The sequence below is a fragment of the Salvelinus namaycush genome, chromosome 20, assembly GCF_016432855.1.
Source record: "Salvelinus namaycush isolate Seneca chromosome 20, SaNama_1.0, whole genome shotgun sequence".
NCBI lineage: Eukaryota > Metazoa > Chordata > Actinopteri > Salmoniformes > Salmonidae > Salvelinus > Salvelinus namaycush.
In genome coordinates this window covers 41,069,030-41,085,799 of record NC_052326.1, presented here as the reverse complement: position 1 = coordinate 41,085,799, position 16,770 = coordinate 41,069,030, and the positions used below count along the sequence as shown (strand labels likewise).

Genomic DNA, 16,770 nt, shown 5'->3' with positions numbered 1-16,770 from the left:
GAAGAGCAAGGCGAAGCAATTCAGGCATTCTTGAAAGTCAGGACAATCCTGGACAAAATAAAAATATAGATAGTTTAAAAGGGTACTTTGGTAAGCAGTAGGCATTTATAAATACATGTGGATTTGAGCTTTATAGTTACGTGATGACATCACATGCCCCATGTACTTTCAAAATTATTCGGCAATCATCATTTATTTGAAAAACACAATTTCCATCATCATTTGGCACAATAAAGTTTGACAAAAGAAGAATCCACCCCTGTACAATGGTGAAAATGTTTTAAATCTTTAGAACATTTCTCTAGCAATGTCGAATAAATGTGGGCCAATGGAAACATGCCTATTGAATGCGTCCCAAATGGTACCCTTTTCCCTATATTTCTGTGACCAGGGCACATAGGGAATAGGGTGCCATTTAGGACGCAGACAATCATTCGGTCAGTAATGCATGGGCCCATTCATCGTTAGGGGGGCTGCACGTCACAACCACACAATTAAACAGGTCATTCATGTGCCTTGATGATCATTCTAGCAGTGTTTCCCAAACTCGGTCTTGGGGAACCCAAAGGGTGCACATTTTGGTTTTTGCCCTAATACTACACAGCTGATTCAATTAATCAACTCATCATTAAGCTTTTATCATTTGAATCAGCTGTGTAGTACTGGGGGCAAAAAACAAAACGTGCACCCCTTGGGATCCCCAGGACTGAGTTTGGGAAACACTGTGCTAATGAAATCTGGAACTCATCAAAATCACCTACTACTCTGGCCTAAATCTCCTCGGCAACTCTCGCCTGGCTGACTGGCTGATGCCTCATTGCCACATAATAGTGACCTCAGAGACAGTGAGATGCAATCTACTAATAGTAAAACCTCAATATACCCTCAATTCATTCAATCATTGCATTAAACCTCAATATACTCTTGGTTCCTTCTATTGTTGTATGAACCTAGTGAGAGTTTCCCTCAGATTGATCACATTACAGGAACAAGACAATAATTTGTCTATATTGGTAGATACTTTCTTTCTATAAGCTAATGTATAACTGATTGGGTTAATATATAGCTAATGTGGCTTACAAGTGGCTAATAACTAACAATGTGGATAATAGCTAACATGTGGTTAATGTGGCTAATAACTAACAATGTGGTTAATAGCTAACATGTGGCTAATGTGGCTAATAACTAACAATGTGGCTAATAACTAACAATGTTTCTAATGTGGCTTACAAGTGTCAATTGTGGCTAATAACTAACAATGTGGCTAATAGCTAACATGTGGCTAATGTTGCTAATAACTAACAATGTGGTTAATGTTGCTAATAATATCTAACAATGTGGCTAATAACTAACAATGTGGCTAATAGCTAACATGTGGCTAATGTTGATAATAATATCTAACAATGTGGCTAATAACTAACATGTGGCTAATAGCTAACATGTGGCTAATAGCTAACATGTGGCTAATAACTAACAATGTGGCTAATGTTGCTAATAATATCTAACAATGTGGATAATAGCTAACATGTGGTTAATGTGGCTAATAACTAACAATGTGGTTAATAGCTAACATGTGTCTAATGTGGCTAATAACTAACAATGTTTCTAATGTGGCTTACAAGTGTCGATTGTGGCTAATAACTAACAATGTGGCTAATAGCTAACATGTGGCTAATGTTGCTAATAACTAACAATGTGGTTAATGTTGCTAATAATATCTAACAATGTGGCTAATAACTAACAATGTGGCTAATAGCTAACATGTGGCTAATGTGGCTTATAACTAACAATGTGGTTAATGTTGCTAATAATATCTAACAATGTGGCTAATAACTAACAATGTGGCTAATAGCTAACATGTGGCTAATGTTGCTAATAATATCTAACAATGTGGCTTACAAGTGTCGATTGTGGCTAATAGCTAACATGTGGCTAATAACTAACATGTGGCTAATAGCTAACATGTGGCTAATAACTAACAATGTGGCTAATATCTAACATGTGGCTAATGTTGCTAATAATATCTAACAATGTGGCTAATAACTAACAATGTGGATAATAGCTAACAATGTGGCTAATGTGACTAATAACTAACAATATGGCTATTGGCTAACAATATGTCACATAAAAGGGGAGCTTTGATTATACATGATAGAACTAATGGTAGCTACATTCTCAGTGTAATGCTTCTGCTGATTGAAGATAGACTTTATGGCAATGTTAAAGATGACCTCTGCTTGTTATAGCGTTGCTGTTTCCCTTCGGAGAATGACACCCACAGCCTCTCCATAACTTCGCCCGCCCCCTCACTGCTGCACACACACACACACACATGTATGCACCCGTGCGCACACACACTCAATGCATGCATGCACCAGTGTCTGCGCACACGCGCACACACACACTGCCCTCTGTGGTTAGGGGTGGTACTGCACACTGAGCCCCTACGTACAGTATATAGAACTGCTTGTGTGTGTAGAAAAGGATATGATGCTGTTGCTGGCTAACAGTGCATTAATAAACATTGCTTTCAGAGGAAGTATAGAAACACCTCTTTCTGAGGGGGGGGGGTGGTCTATGGTTTGATCAGAGATCGAAGGACATATTCACACAAATAATCTACACACACACACACACACACACACACACACACACACACACACACACACACACACACACACACACACACACACACACACACACACACTGAACTCACTCACTCACACAAACATGTACATATACACTACACATATACACTTGTTCAAATGCAGTTGCTGTTTCTCCGGTGGAGGTTGATGTTAGAGCTCAAGCTGAGCATAAAATTACTCCACAATTAATGTTGGCCTAGCTATTTTGTTAGCAAGGAAGTTTGTCAAATGTGTTGGTGTTGTGTCCAATATGGCACAATTATACATCACACACATATAAACACACACAGAATGATGCTGTGAGGAAGCACTGTGTGTGCGCTGGCTTCCTTTAAACCCCTAGCTGGCCTAGACTCCTATGACTGAGCCATACAGACAGGAGGAGAGTGGGGGGGGGGAACAGGGGAGGGAGAGAGAGTCATGATGATGGCATTGTTACAAAACCAGAACAGCAATACATCTTGTAGACCTGTGATATCACATTCATTGGTTACAATGTCGACACAATGTAGATGAGGTAGGAGGTTTGTTATTTTGTGCTATTTGTTTACCGTAAATATGTTGACTGATATCAAGCACCTCCATAAATCCAATGGATATGCATATTCAATTTTCTATCCTAGCTGTGGTCCAGGGCGTTACATGCAGCTTGCTGATGCTGAGACTTCCTACAGTGTCAGTAAGCCACACGTAAAGCCCTGGACCAGAGCTAGTCCTAAACCTTCTCTACTATACACTTGACATGCGTCTTTAAGGTTTCTGTGGATTTTGAATGCAGTAGTAGTGTACATGTACGGTATAGTTGGTTGTTTGGGTTTTTGTTGTCTGCAGAGATAGTCGTCCTGGTCATACAGTGATATTAAACACACACGATGTCACCGTGTGTGACTCATCATGTGACTCTGGCCCTCCGCCACAACACAGATGTGCTGTTCCATGCACGCTCCTTGTGTACTTATTCACTGACTGTGATACACGCTCTTCGTGTACTTACTCACCGCTCTCAGGTAATCATGTGATCAACTGCACTGGAGCCATGGTTTATTATTACGCAATAATATTGCACAATAATCCATAGAAAATAAATGTACAATATTTAAGCCAGTGGCGTTTATCAATAATAGGCATTTAATATGATTGCTTGCCAGGTCCCTTTGTAAAATATATTTCCAGAGATGTAATGGCAGTGAGATCACCTGTGTATTAAATAAAGGATAAAACTGAAATATGTAATGTAATAGAGGCTTAACTTTGCAATGTCTATATCCCTCCCTCATCCCCCTGCCTGCATTCTCTATCAGTGCGCTCCAATTTTTTAATATTTTTTATTTCACCTTTATTTAACCAGGTAAGCTAGTTGAGAACAAGTTCTCATTTACAACTGCGACCTGGCCAAGATAAAGCAAAGCAGTGTGACATAAACAACAACACAGAGTTACACATGGAATAAACAAGCGTACAGTCAATAACACAATAGAAAAAAACAAAGTCTATATACAGTGTGTGCAAATGGCATGAGGTGGTAAGGCAATAAATAGGCCATAGTAGCAAAGTAATTACAATTTAGCAGATTAACACTGGAGTGATAGATGAGCAGATGATGATGATCAGATGATGGTGTGTAAGTAGTGATACTGGTGTGCAAAAGAGCAGCAAAGTGAATAAAAACAATATGGGGATAAGTTTGTAGATTGGGTGGGCTATTTACGGATGGACTATGTACAGCTGCAGCGATCGGTTAGCTGCTCAGATAGCTGATGTTTAAAGTTAGTGAGGGAAATGTAAGTCTCCAGCTTCAGCGATTTTTGCAATTCGTTCCAGTCACTGGCAGCAGAGAACTGGAAGGAAAGGCGGCCAAAGGAGGTGTTGGCTTTGGGGATGACCAGTGAGATATACCTGCTGGAGCGCGTGCTACGGGTGGGTGTTGTTATTGTGACCAGTGAGCTGAGATAAGGCGGAGCTTTACCTAGCATAGACTTATAGATGACCTGGAGCCAGTGGGTCTGGCGACTAATATGTAGCGAGGGCCAGCCGACTAGAGCATACAGGTCGCAGTGGTGGGTGGTATAAGGCACTTTGGTAACAAAACGGATGGCACTGTGATAGACTACATCCAATTTGCTGAGTAGAGTGTTGGAAGCTATTTTGTAGATGACATCACCGAAGTCGAGGATTGGTAGGATAGTCAGTTTTACTAGGGTAAGTTTGGCAGCGTGAGTGAAGGAGGCTTTGTTGCGAAATAGGAAGCCGATTCTAGATTTGATTTTGGATTGGAGATGTTTGATTTGAGTCTGGAAGGAGAGTTTACAGTCTAGCCAGACACCGTGTTATTTGTAGCTGTCCACGTATTCTAGGTCAGAACCGTCCAGAGTAGCGATGCTAGTCGGGCGGGTGCGGGCAGTGAACGGTTGAAGAGCATGCATTTGGTTTTGCTAGTGTTTAAGAGCAGTTGGAGGCCACAGAAGCATTGTTGTATGGCATTGAAGCTCGTTTGGAGGTTAGTTAACACAGTGTCCTAGGAAGGGTCAGATGTATACAGAATGGTGTCGTCTGCTTAGAGGTGGATCAGGGAATCACCCGCAGCAAGAGCGACATCGTTGATATATACAGAGAAAAGAGTCGGTCCAAGAATTGAACCCTGTGGTACCCCCATAGAGACTGCCAGAGGTCCGGACAACAGGCCCTCCGATTTGACACACTGAACTCTGTCTGCGAAGTAGTTGGTGAATATTTCAATTTTGGGGAATCTCTTATAAAATGGGTAAAAATTATGTATAGTAACCCTAGGTGTAAAATAGTAAATAATGGCTACATCTCAGAAAGTTTTCAACTATCTAGAGGAGTAAAACAAGGTTGTCCACTATCGGCATATCTATTTATTATTGCCATCGAAATGTTAGCTGTTAAAATTAGATCAAACATTAATATTAAGGGATTAGAAATCCAGGGCCTAAAAACTAAGGTGTCATTGTACGCTGATGATTCATGTTTTCTTTTAAAACCACAACTAGAATCTCTCCACGGCCTCTTAGAGGATCTAGATACATTTGCTATCCTCTCTGGATTAAAACCAAATTATGATAAATGTACCATATTACGTATTGGATCACTAAAAAATACACATTTTACATTGCCATGTAGTTTACCAATTAAATGGTCTGACGGTGATGTGGACATACTCGGTATACAAATCCCAAAAGAAAGAAATGATCTCACTCCAATAAATTTTTATAGAAAGTTAGCAAAAATAGATAAGATCTTGCTACCATGGAAAGGAAAATACCTGTCTATTTGTGGGAAAATCACCCTGATTAACTCTTTAATCATATCACAGTTTACCTATTTGCTTATGGTTTTGCCTACACCTAGTGACCTGCTTTTTAAATTATATGAACAAAAAATATTCAATTTTATTTGGAACGGCAAGCCAGATAAAATTAAAAGGGCCTATTTATATAACGAATATGAATTCGGAGGGCAGAAATTATTAAATATTAAAGCATTAGACCTCTCACTAAAGGCATCAGTCATACAAAAGTTATACTTAAATCCAAACTGGTTCTCTAGTAGATTGGTACGAATGTCTCATCCTATGTTCAAGAAGGGCCTTTTTCCCTTTATTCAGATTACACCTGCTCACTTTCGGTTGCTTGAAAAGGAAATAATCTCCAAAATATCTTTATTTTTTAAGCAAGCCTTAGAAAGTTGGTTGCAATTTCAGTTTAATCCACCTGAAAGGACGGAACAAATAGTACAACAAATCTTGTGGTTAAATTCAAATATAGTAATTGATAAAAAAACTGTATTTATCGAAGAAATGTTTAAAAAAGGTATAATTTTTGTGAATGATATCATAAATAGGACTGGTGGAGTAATGTCACACATGCAGCTAACACAGACATATGGAAATGTCTGCTCTACCCAAAATTACAACCAATTAATTGCAGCATTACCACAAAAATGGAAGAGGCAGGTGGAAGGGGATAAAAGTAAGGAACTTGTATGTCGGCCTTATATTAAAGAACATAAATGGTTAAAGAAAAGTGTGATAAATAAAAACATATACCAATTTCATTTAAGGATCAAAAAACTTACAGCTGTGCCATATAAATTGCAAAATAGTTGGGAAGAGATTTTCGATGTACCCATTCCATGGCACATGGTGTATGAATTGATACGCAAAACAACGCCGGATTCAAAACTTCGAATTTTTCAATTTAAATTATTGTACAAAATTCTTGCAACTAATAGAATGTTATATATATGGGGGATACAATCTTCCCAGCTCTGTAGATTCTGCTGTGAGGAGGCAGAGTCATTAGACCATTTATTTTGGTATTGTCCGCATGTAGCTCGTTTTTGGTCACAGGTCCAGGAATGGTTGAAGAATTGCAACATTTGCGTAGAACTAACGCTACAGATAGCAATACTGGGGGATTTGAAAAGCCATAGTCAATCAATCAATAATATAATAATTATTTTAGCAAAAATGTTTATTTTTAATTTACAATCCGTGGAAGCTATGAGAATAGGAAGATTCAAATCTTTTGTGAAGCATCACAGCACAGTTGAAAAATATATGGCAAATAAAAATCCGAAATGGATGATGTTGGAAGATAGATGGGAAAGGTTGAGTGGAGCTGAAGGGTGGGACTAATAACAAGATAAACAATGTAGGGCATACGGGATCTGTGAAATGTGTATAGGTGCGGAGCTATTGTGAAATAGCACAGTTACAAGTGGAAATCAAACTGGATGGACAACAGAAATAGAGGAAGGACTAAGAACAAACAAGAGAGAACTATTATAAAGTAGACTGTGTCTGTAAAATGTGTATAAGATGTATAAATTGAAGGTAAAAACAGAAATGTTTATCAGTTTACATCAATTGGGGGATCGGTGGTAGGGTTTGCGGGGAATAATAATAAAGGTATACTCTTTAAAAAAGTATGTATGTCTATGTAGGTATGTGTATGTATATATGTGTATATGTATGCATACGTGAATGGATATATATATTTACCCAAAAAAATATGGGGGATTGGAAATGATGCAGACAATTACATTGGAAGCAACATTCTTTCCGCAATATTAAGCTGATCCACCCCCCAAAAAAAAAATAAAAATAAAAAATAAAAAAAAATAAAAGTAGTTGGTGAACCAGGCGAGGCAGTCATTTGAGAAAACAAGGCATTTTGAGTCTGCCGATAAGAATACGGTGATTGACAGAGTCGAAAGCCTTGGCCAGGTCGATGAAGACGCGGCACAGTACTGTCTTTTATTGATGGCGGTTATGATATCGTTTAGTACCTTGAGCATGGCTGAGGTGCACCCGTGACCAGCTCGGAAACCGGATTGCACAGCGGAGAAGGTACGGTGGGATTCGAAATTGTCAGTGATCTGTTTATTAACTTGGCTTTCAAAGACTTTAGAAAGGTAGGGCAGGATGGATATAGGTCTGTAACAGTTTGGGTCTAGTGTGTCACCCCCTTTGAAGAGGGGGATGACCGCGGCATCTTTCCAATCTTTAGGGATCTCGGACGAAACGAAAGAGAGGTAAAACAGACTGGTAATAGGGGTTGCAACAATGGCGGCGGATATTTTTAGAAAGAGAGGGTCCAGATTGTCTAGCCCAGCTGATTTGTACGGGTCCAGGCTTTGCAGCTCTTTCAGAACATCTGCGATCTGGATTTGGGTGAAGGAGAAGCTGGGGAGGCTCAGGCAAGTAGCTGCGAGGGGTGCGGAGCTGTAGGCCGTGGTTGGGGTAGCCAGGAGGAAAGCATGGCCAGCCGTAGAGAAATGCTTATTGAAATTTTCGATTATCATGGATTTATCGGTGGTGACCGTGTCGCCTAGCCTCAGTGCAGTGGGCAGCTGGGAGGAGGTGCTCTTGTTCTCCATGGACTTTACAGTGTCCCAAAACGTTTTGGAGTTAGAGCTATAGGATGCAAATTTTTGTTTGAAAATGCTAGCCTTTGCTTTCCTGACTGACTGCGTGTATTGGTTCCTGACTTCCCTGAACAGTTGCATATCACGGGGACTATTCAATGCTCGTGCAGTCCGCAACAAGATGTTTTTGTGCTGGTCGAGGGCAGTCAGGTCTGGAGTGAACCAAGGGCTATATCTGTTCTTAGTTCTACAGTTTTTGAAAGGGGCATGCTTATTTAAGATGGTGAGGACATTACTTTTAAAGAATGACCAGGCATCTTCGACTGACGGGATGAGGTCAATATCCTTCCAGGATACCTGGGCCAGGTCGATTAGAAAGGCCTGCTCACAGAAGTGTTTTAGGGAGCGTTTGACAGTGATGAGGGGTGGTCGTTTGACCGCGGACCCATAGTGGATCCAGGCAATGAGGCAGTGATCGCTGAGATCCTGATTGAAAACAGCAGAGGTGTTGGTCAGGAGGGCAAGTTGGTCAGGGTAATATCATGAGGGTGCCCATGTTTACGGATTTAGGGTTGTACTTGGTGGTTTCCTTGATAATTTCTGTGAGATTGAGGGCATCTAACTTAGATTGTATGACTGCTGGGGTGTTAAGCATATCCCAGTTTAGGTCACCTAACAGAACAAACTCTGAAGATAGATGGGGGGCAATCAATTCACATATGGTGTCCAGGGCACAGCTGGGAGCTGAGGGGGGTCTATAACAGGCGGCAACAGTGAGAGACTTATTTCTGGAGAGATTCATATTTAAAATTAGAAGCTCTAACTGTTTGGGCATAGACCTGGAAAGTATGACAGAACTTTGCAGGCTATCTCTGCAGTAGATTGCAACCCCTCCCCCTTTGGCAGTTCTATCTTGATGGGAAATGTTGTAGTTGGGTATGGAAATCTCAGAATTTTTGGTGACCTTCCTAAGCCATGATTCAGACACGGCAAGGACATCAGGGTTGGCGGAGTGTGCTAAAGCAGTGAGTAAAACAAACTTAGGGAGGAGGCTTCTGATGTTAACATGCATGAAACCAAGGCTTTTTCGATTACAGAAGTCAACAATTGAGAGTGCCTGGGGACACGCAGGGCCTGGGTTAGCTTCCACATCACCCGAGGAGCAGAGTAGGAGTAGGATGAGGGTACGGCTAAAGGCTAGCAAAACTGGTCGTCTAGTGCATTGGGGACAGAGAATAAAAGGAGCAGATTTCTGGGCATGGTAGAATAGATTCAGGGCATAATGTGCAGACAGGGGTATGGTGGGGTGCGGGTACAGTGGAGGTAAGCCCAGGCACTGAGTGATGATAAGAGAGGTTGCATCTCTGGACACGCTGGTTATACTGGGTGAGATCACCGCATGTGTGGGAGGTGGGCCAAAGGAGGTATCTAGGCATGTACAGTGGGACTAGGGGCTCCGCAGTAAACTAAATCAATGATAATTATCCTAAACAACAGTATACAAGGCATATTGACATTTGAGAGAGACATAAAGTGAGGCAAATAGCTATCACATGTGTTGATTTGGAGAGCTAGCTAAGTCAACAACGGGTAAGACAAGAACAGTTAATCAGCTAAGACAACAACAACAGGTAAAATTGCGATGAATGGGCAGAGAGGGTTGGTTAACTACACACAGGGCCTGAGTTCGGGGCTAGGGCCGACAGAACAACAAAAGTAAACAAAGTGGAGTACCGTGATAAATGAACAGTCCAGCAGGCATCAGCTATGTAGCCAAGTGATCATAGGGTCCAGTGTACAGCAATAGATGGAACAGGGAAGCCGCGGGGTAGTCGTTGCTACGCTAGCATGCGGGAGTTTAAAGTTAACAGTCCGGCGTTTAAAGTTAACAGTCCGGGGTAAGTAGAAGCGTCTGCTCCGTCGTCCGGCAAAGGCCGGTTGAAGGCACAGCTGATGGAATTACGTCTGTGGACCAGTCGTGGTGGTACGGCGGGGTGCCGTGTCGACGAAGGGACCGGGCCAGATGGCGAAGGAGGTATTGTAGTTGTGGTAATTTCGTTTGCTAGCCGGGAGATGCGCCTGGCTCAGGGCTAGCTTACTTTTGCCTATAGGCCTATTCCTACGGCACCAAACGGAAGAGAAAACTGAGTGAAACAGGGAAGGACTACCTGAACTTGTCCAATAAGAAATGCTCGTTTTCTTTTTCTGTTGCAATACGTTTTGCCCTAATGAATACGACCCATGACTTTTGCATGATGAGATGAGTCATTTTAGCAGCCTAGTGGATAGATCTACTAACAGTGTCTGCATTGTTCATAGCCTGGTAACTTCAACCATTTTCTATCTTCTTTATGGGTCATATGGCCAGTGATGTTATGTAGTCAAATCAAAATCAAATCAAATCAAATGTTTTTATATAGCCCTTCTTACATCAGCAGATATCTCAAAGTGCTGTACAGAAACCCAGCCTAAAACCCCAAACAGCAAGCAATGCAGGTGTAGAAGCACGGTGGCTAGGAAAAACTTCCTAGAAAGGCCAAAACCTAGGAAGAAACCTAGAGAGGAACCAGGCTATGAGGGGTGGCCAGTCCTCTTCTGGCTGTGCCGGGTGGAGATTATAACAGAACATGGCCAAGATGTTCAAATGTTCATAAATTACCAGCATGGTCAAATAATAATAATCACAGTAGTTGTCGAGGGTGCAGCAAGTCAGCACCTCAGGAGTAAATGTCAGTTGGCTTTTCATAGCCAATCATTAAGAGTATCTCTACTGCTCCTGCAGTCTCTAGAGAGTTGAAAACAGCAGGTCTGGGACAAGTAGCTATCTAGTCCTGCCTGTGTATGGTTCAGTGGGTTAGCATCCTCCTTGATCATATGGTGAGCTCTCTCTCTGAGTCTCGTGGACTGTGTTATTGCCTTCAGACATGAGCATTCACCCTGTGGTAGGCTAGAGACAGGGCAACACCGGCTGGATGAGGGGTGTGTGGGTGTCTGTGCGTGTGTGTGTGCCTGCCTGCGTGTCGCCGGCGTGCACGTGTGTGGAAGTGTTTAACTGTATTGACAGGACCGTTTATCTATCTGTGTGTGTGTGTGTTGGGGGGGGGGGGGTGTCTTGGTAGGTGTGGGATGTGTTAATAATGTTCTGTTAGTATCTGTGTGTGTATGTATGCTGGACTGCATACTGTACGTCTCTTTACAGCACAAATAAGCTCTGTGATGAGTCAGAGATATTTATGGCCTGCCCCACAGGCCTCGTTTTCCTCGCTTTCGCTCTCTCTCACACACTTTCTCTCTTTCACACACACTCTTTGTCTCTCTTACTTTCTCTCTCTCTCTTCATCCATCTTCTATCTCTATCCCTGTGTCTCTCTCTCTTCTACTCTATCTCCCTCTCTCTTTCTCTCTCTCAGACTACGATGGCAGAGTGCAGATCTAACTTGCTGATGGATGAATAAATGCCTGTGTAATCGAGTGGGAATGGTTTATTATTCACTATTAAACTCACATGCTTTCATGAACAACAACGTGGACATTTGTGTACATTTACCATAGCTCTGGATGCTTAAGCCATGTGGTGATGACATCTGATTTTTGTTGTAACGATGTGCAAATAGTTAAAGTACAAAAGGGAAAATAAATAGACATAAATATGGGTTGTATTTACAATGGTGTTTGTTCTTCACTGGTTGCACTTTTCTAGTGGCAACAGGTCACAAATCATTGTGCGGGGATGGCACACTGGTATTTCACCCAATAGATATGGGAGTTTATCAAAATTGGATTTGTTTTCAAATTATTTGTGTGTCTGTGTAATCTGAGGAAAAATGTGTCTCTAATATGGTCATACCTTTGGCAGGAGGTTAGGAAGTGCAGCTCAGTTTCCATCTTATTTTTGCGGTAGTGTGCACATAGCCTGTCTTCTCCTCTCTGAATAGCAAGGCCATACTCACTGCAAGGACAAGCTTCCTTTAATTTGGGGTCATTCACAGTGGTCAGGTATTCTGCCACTGTGTACTCTCTGTTTAAGGGAAAATAGCATTCTAGTTTTCTCTGTTTTAAAAAAATTCTTTCCAATTGTGTCAAGTAATTATATTTTTGTTTTATAATGATTTGGTTTTGTCTAGTTGTGTTGCTGTCCTGGGGCTCTGTGGGATGTGTTTGTGTTTGTGTTTGTGAAGAAGAGCCCTAGGACCAGCTTGCTTAGAGATGAACCTCTTCTGCAGGTTCATCTCTCTGTAGGTGATGGCTTTGTTATGGAAGGTTTGGGAATCACTTCCTTTTAGGTGGTTGTTGAATTTAACTGGATTTTGATAATTACCGGGTATCGGCCTAATTCTGCATGCATCATTTGGTGTTTTACGTTGTATACAAAGGACATTTTTCCCGAATTCATAAATTTGATGTTTGCCTCATTTTGTGAATTCTTGGTTGGCGAGCTCTGTATCTGTCTGCCCCTCTCTCTCTCTCTCTCTCTCTCTCTCTCTCTCTCTCTCTCTCTCTCTCTCTCTCTCTCTCTCTCTCTCTCTCTCTCTCTCTCTCTCTCTCTCTCTCTCGCTCTCTCTCTCTCTCTCTCTCGCTCTCTCTCTCTCTCGCTCTCTCTCTCTCTCTCTCTCTCTCAATTCAATTCAATTCAATTCAATTCAAGGGGCTTTATTGGCATGGGAAACATATGTTAACATTGCCAAAGCAAGTGAAGTAGATAATATACACAAGTGAAATAAACAATAAAAATGAACAGTACACATTACACTCACAGAAGTTCCAAAATAATAAAGACATTTGAAATGTCATATTATGTATATATAGTGTTGTAATGATCTACAAATGGTTAAAGTACACAAGGGAAAATAAATAAACATGAATATGAGTTGTATTTACAATGGTGTTTGTTCTTCACTGGTTGCCCTTTTCTAGTGGCAACAGGTCACAAATCTTGCTGCTGTGATGGCACACTGTGGTATTTCACCCAGTAGATATGGGAGTTTATCAAAATCAGGTTTGTTTCCAAATTCTTTGTGGATCTGTGTAATCTGAGGGAAATATGTGTCTCTAATATGGTCATACATTGGGCAGTAGGTTAGGAAGTGCAGCTCAGTTGCCACCTCATTTTGTGGGCAGTGTGCACATAGCCTGTATATAGTGTGCACATAGCTCTTTTTTTGGATTTTGATAATTAGTGGGTATTGGCCTAATTCTGCTCTGCATGCATTATTTGGTGTTCTACGTTGTACACGGAGGATATTTTTTCAGAATTATGGATGCAGAGTCTCAATTTGGTGTTTGTCCCATTTTGTGAAATCTTGGTTGGTGAGCGGACCCCAGACCTCACAACCATGACGGGCAATGGGTTCTATAACTGATTCAAGTAATTTTAGCCAGATCCTAATTGGTATGTCGAATTTTATGTTCCTTTTGATGGCATAGAATGCCCTTCTTGCCTTGTATCTCAGATCGTTCACAGCATTGTGGAAGTTACCTGTGGCGCTGATGTTTAGGCCAAGGTATGTATAGTTTTTTGTGTGCTCAAAGGGCAATGGTGTCTAGATGGAATTTGTATTTGTGGTCCTGGCGACTGGACCTTTTTTGGAACACCATTATTTTGGTCTTACTGAGATTTACGAATCTGTGCAGAATATCTAGGTGCTGCTGTAGGCCCTCCTTGGTTGGTGACAGAAGCACCAGATTATCAGCAAACAGTAGACATTTGACTTCAGATTCTAGTAGGGTGAGGCCGGGTGCTGCAGACTTTTCTAGTGCCCGCGCCAATTCGTTGATATATATGTTGAAGAGGGTGGGGCTTAAGCTGCATCCCTGTCTCACCCCACGGCCTTTTGGGAAGAAATGTGTGTGTTTTTTGCCTATTTTAACCGCACACTTGTTGTTTGTGTACATGGATTTTATAATGTCTTATGTTTTACCCCCAACACCACTTTCCATCAATTTGTATAGCAGACCCTCATGCCAAATTGAGTCGAAGGCTTTTTTGAAATCAACAAAGCATGAGAAGACTTTGCCTTTGTTTTGGTTTGTTTGGTTGTCAATTAGGGTGTGCAGTGTGAATACATGGTCTATTGTACGGTAATTTGTTAAAAAGGCAATTTGACATTTGCTCAGTACATTGTTTTCATTGAGGAAATGTACGAGTCTGCTGTTAATGATAATGCAGAGGATTTTCCCAAGGTTGCTGTTGACGCATATCCCACGGTAGTTATTGGGGTCAAATTTGTCTCCACTTTTGTGGATTGGGGTGATCAGTCCTTGGTTCCAAATATTGGGGAAGATGTCAGAGCTAAGCTCTCTCTCTGCCCCTCTCTCTGTTGCTTTCTCTCTCTCAGAGCACTCAGTAGAGTGGCAGTAGTGAGCCGAGAGCCTCCCTCAACCTTTTACAGTGGTAACAGAGGGGCCTGTGTCTCTTTCACTGGGCTAAGTGCTGCACTCAATCGGCAGTTAACTGTTGGTAAAACAAGCCCCGCAGCACACAATACTCCTGCATTTACTGTATGTTGTCTAAAAAGCAGGGGGATTAAGGACAGGAGACTGTGTGTGTGTGTGTGTGTGTGTGTGTGTGTGTGTGTGTGTGTGTGTGTGTGTGTGTGTGTGTGTGTGTGTGTGTGTGTGTGTGTGTGTGTGTGTGTGTGTGTGTGTGTGTGTGTGTGTGTGTGTGTGTGTGTGTGTGTGTGTGTGTGAATGGAGTCGGGAGTCCTGTATCTGAAGAGTGAAATGACTGTGTCTAACGTTCACTCCTCCAACACTGCCTCTGGTTAGCAGAACCTAGTATGACCCATGACTTTAGAACAGGTAACAATAGTTATTATATGGGTTTGATAGTAGCAGATCAAACCAAGTTAGCTAGCACATGATTTGATTATGGCTTTGAGAATATTGAAAGACAGACAGACAGACTGTGTGCGATGTGGCTGTGTCCATACTGTATACGCTGCATGCTGAGTGTTAAGGTGAGCTGCTGTACCTCATGTATAATGAATGGTTGCAGGGAGGGAGGGGACCCAGCCCAGCCCTCTCACCTGTCACGTATCTCGTGTGTGTGTGTGTGTGTGTGTGTGTGTGTGTGTGTGTGTGTGTGTGTGTGTGTGTGTGTGTGTGTGTGTGTGTGTGTGTGTGTGTGTGTGTGTGTGTGTGTGTGTGTGTGTGTACTGTGTGTGTACTGTGTGTGTGTGTGTACTGTGTGTTTGTGTGTACTGTATGTGTGTGTGCCCATGCATGCATTTGTAGCCTAACGGTAGCCTAGTGGTTAAGAGGGTTGGGCCAGTAACTGAAAAGTCACTGGTTCGAATCCCTGAGATGACTAGGTGATAAACTGGTTGATGTCCCTTTGAGCAAGGCATTTAACCCTAATTACTCCTGTAAGTTGTTCTGGATAAGAGTGTCTGCTAAATGTAAAAATGCCTGTGTTTTTGTTAACATGCTGTTATGAATGGTCATTACTCTATAATGAAGCTTTAGTATACCAATCCACTGTTTTCTGTTCCTCTCTGTCTGCAGGAAACGGTAGAACATGTCTTCCTCGTCATTTTCACTATAGAGACCTTCCTGAAGATTATCGCCTATGGTTTAGTGGCGCACCAGAACGCATATGTGAGAAACGGATGGAACATGCTGGATTTTGTCATCGTCGTTGTTGGGTAAGTATCTCCAAGATTCCTTACTCTCCAGCCGCTCATGCCACATAGAATTCATCTGATGAGCAGAACGTGGATAGTTTTTACCATAACACTTTTTTCCTGCTTGTGATGTGTCCAGGCCTTTTTTGTGTTTCGGTTTGGGGTTCGAATTTGAACTGCAGTTCCTCGTTTGAACTCAATGGTTTGCTGTGTACAGTATCTTTCAGCCTGACTTTGTGCTTGTTTGTGACAGTGGTTGAGTTGGACTTCTTTAAGCCTCCATCCTCTCCAGTCAGTATGCGTCCCAAATAGCACCTTATTCTCTATATAGTTCACTACTTTTGACCAGCGCCATTGTCAAAAGTAGTGCACTTATTATATAGGGAATAGGGTGCCATTTGGAACATATCCACAGTCAGTGGCCCAGTCCTAAGAGATACTCTCATCCAGCTACAATATACACTATGACCTAGAAAAGACATGGAGGATAAATCACAGCTTTACCACCACTGGAGTGACTCACCATCTCACCCCATATTCCATCTCATCGCTCCCTCCTTCTCTCGCCCACCCTCTCTTCCTCTCTCTCTCCCTCCTCTCTAACTCCATAC

General features: G+C 41.9%; 1 protein-coding gene across 1 annotated transcript in view; it reads left to right on the top strand.

Moving 5' to 3' along the window:
- LOC120065363 (voltage-dependent L-type calcium channel subunit alpha-1D-like) overlaps window positions 1-16,770 on the top strand; it is a 138,363-nt gene that overhangs the window by 26,269 nt on the left and 95,324 nt on the right. Inside the window, exon 4 of the mRNA XM_039016296.1 lies at window positions 16,041-16,180. Within this exon, the coding sequence (XP_038872224.1) occupies window positions 16,041-16,180 (140 nt within the window). The remainder of the gene's footprint in view (window positions 1-16,040; window positions 16,181-16,770) is intronic.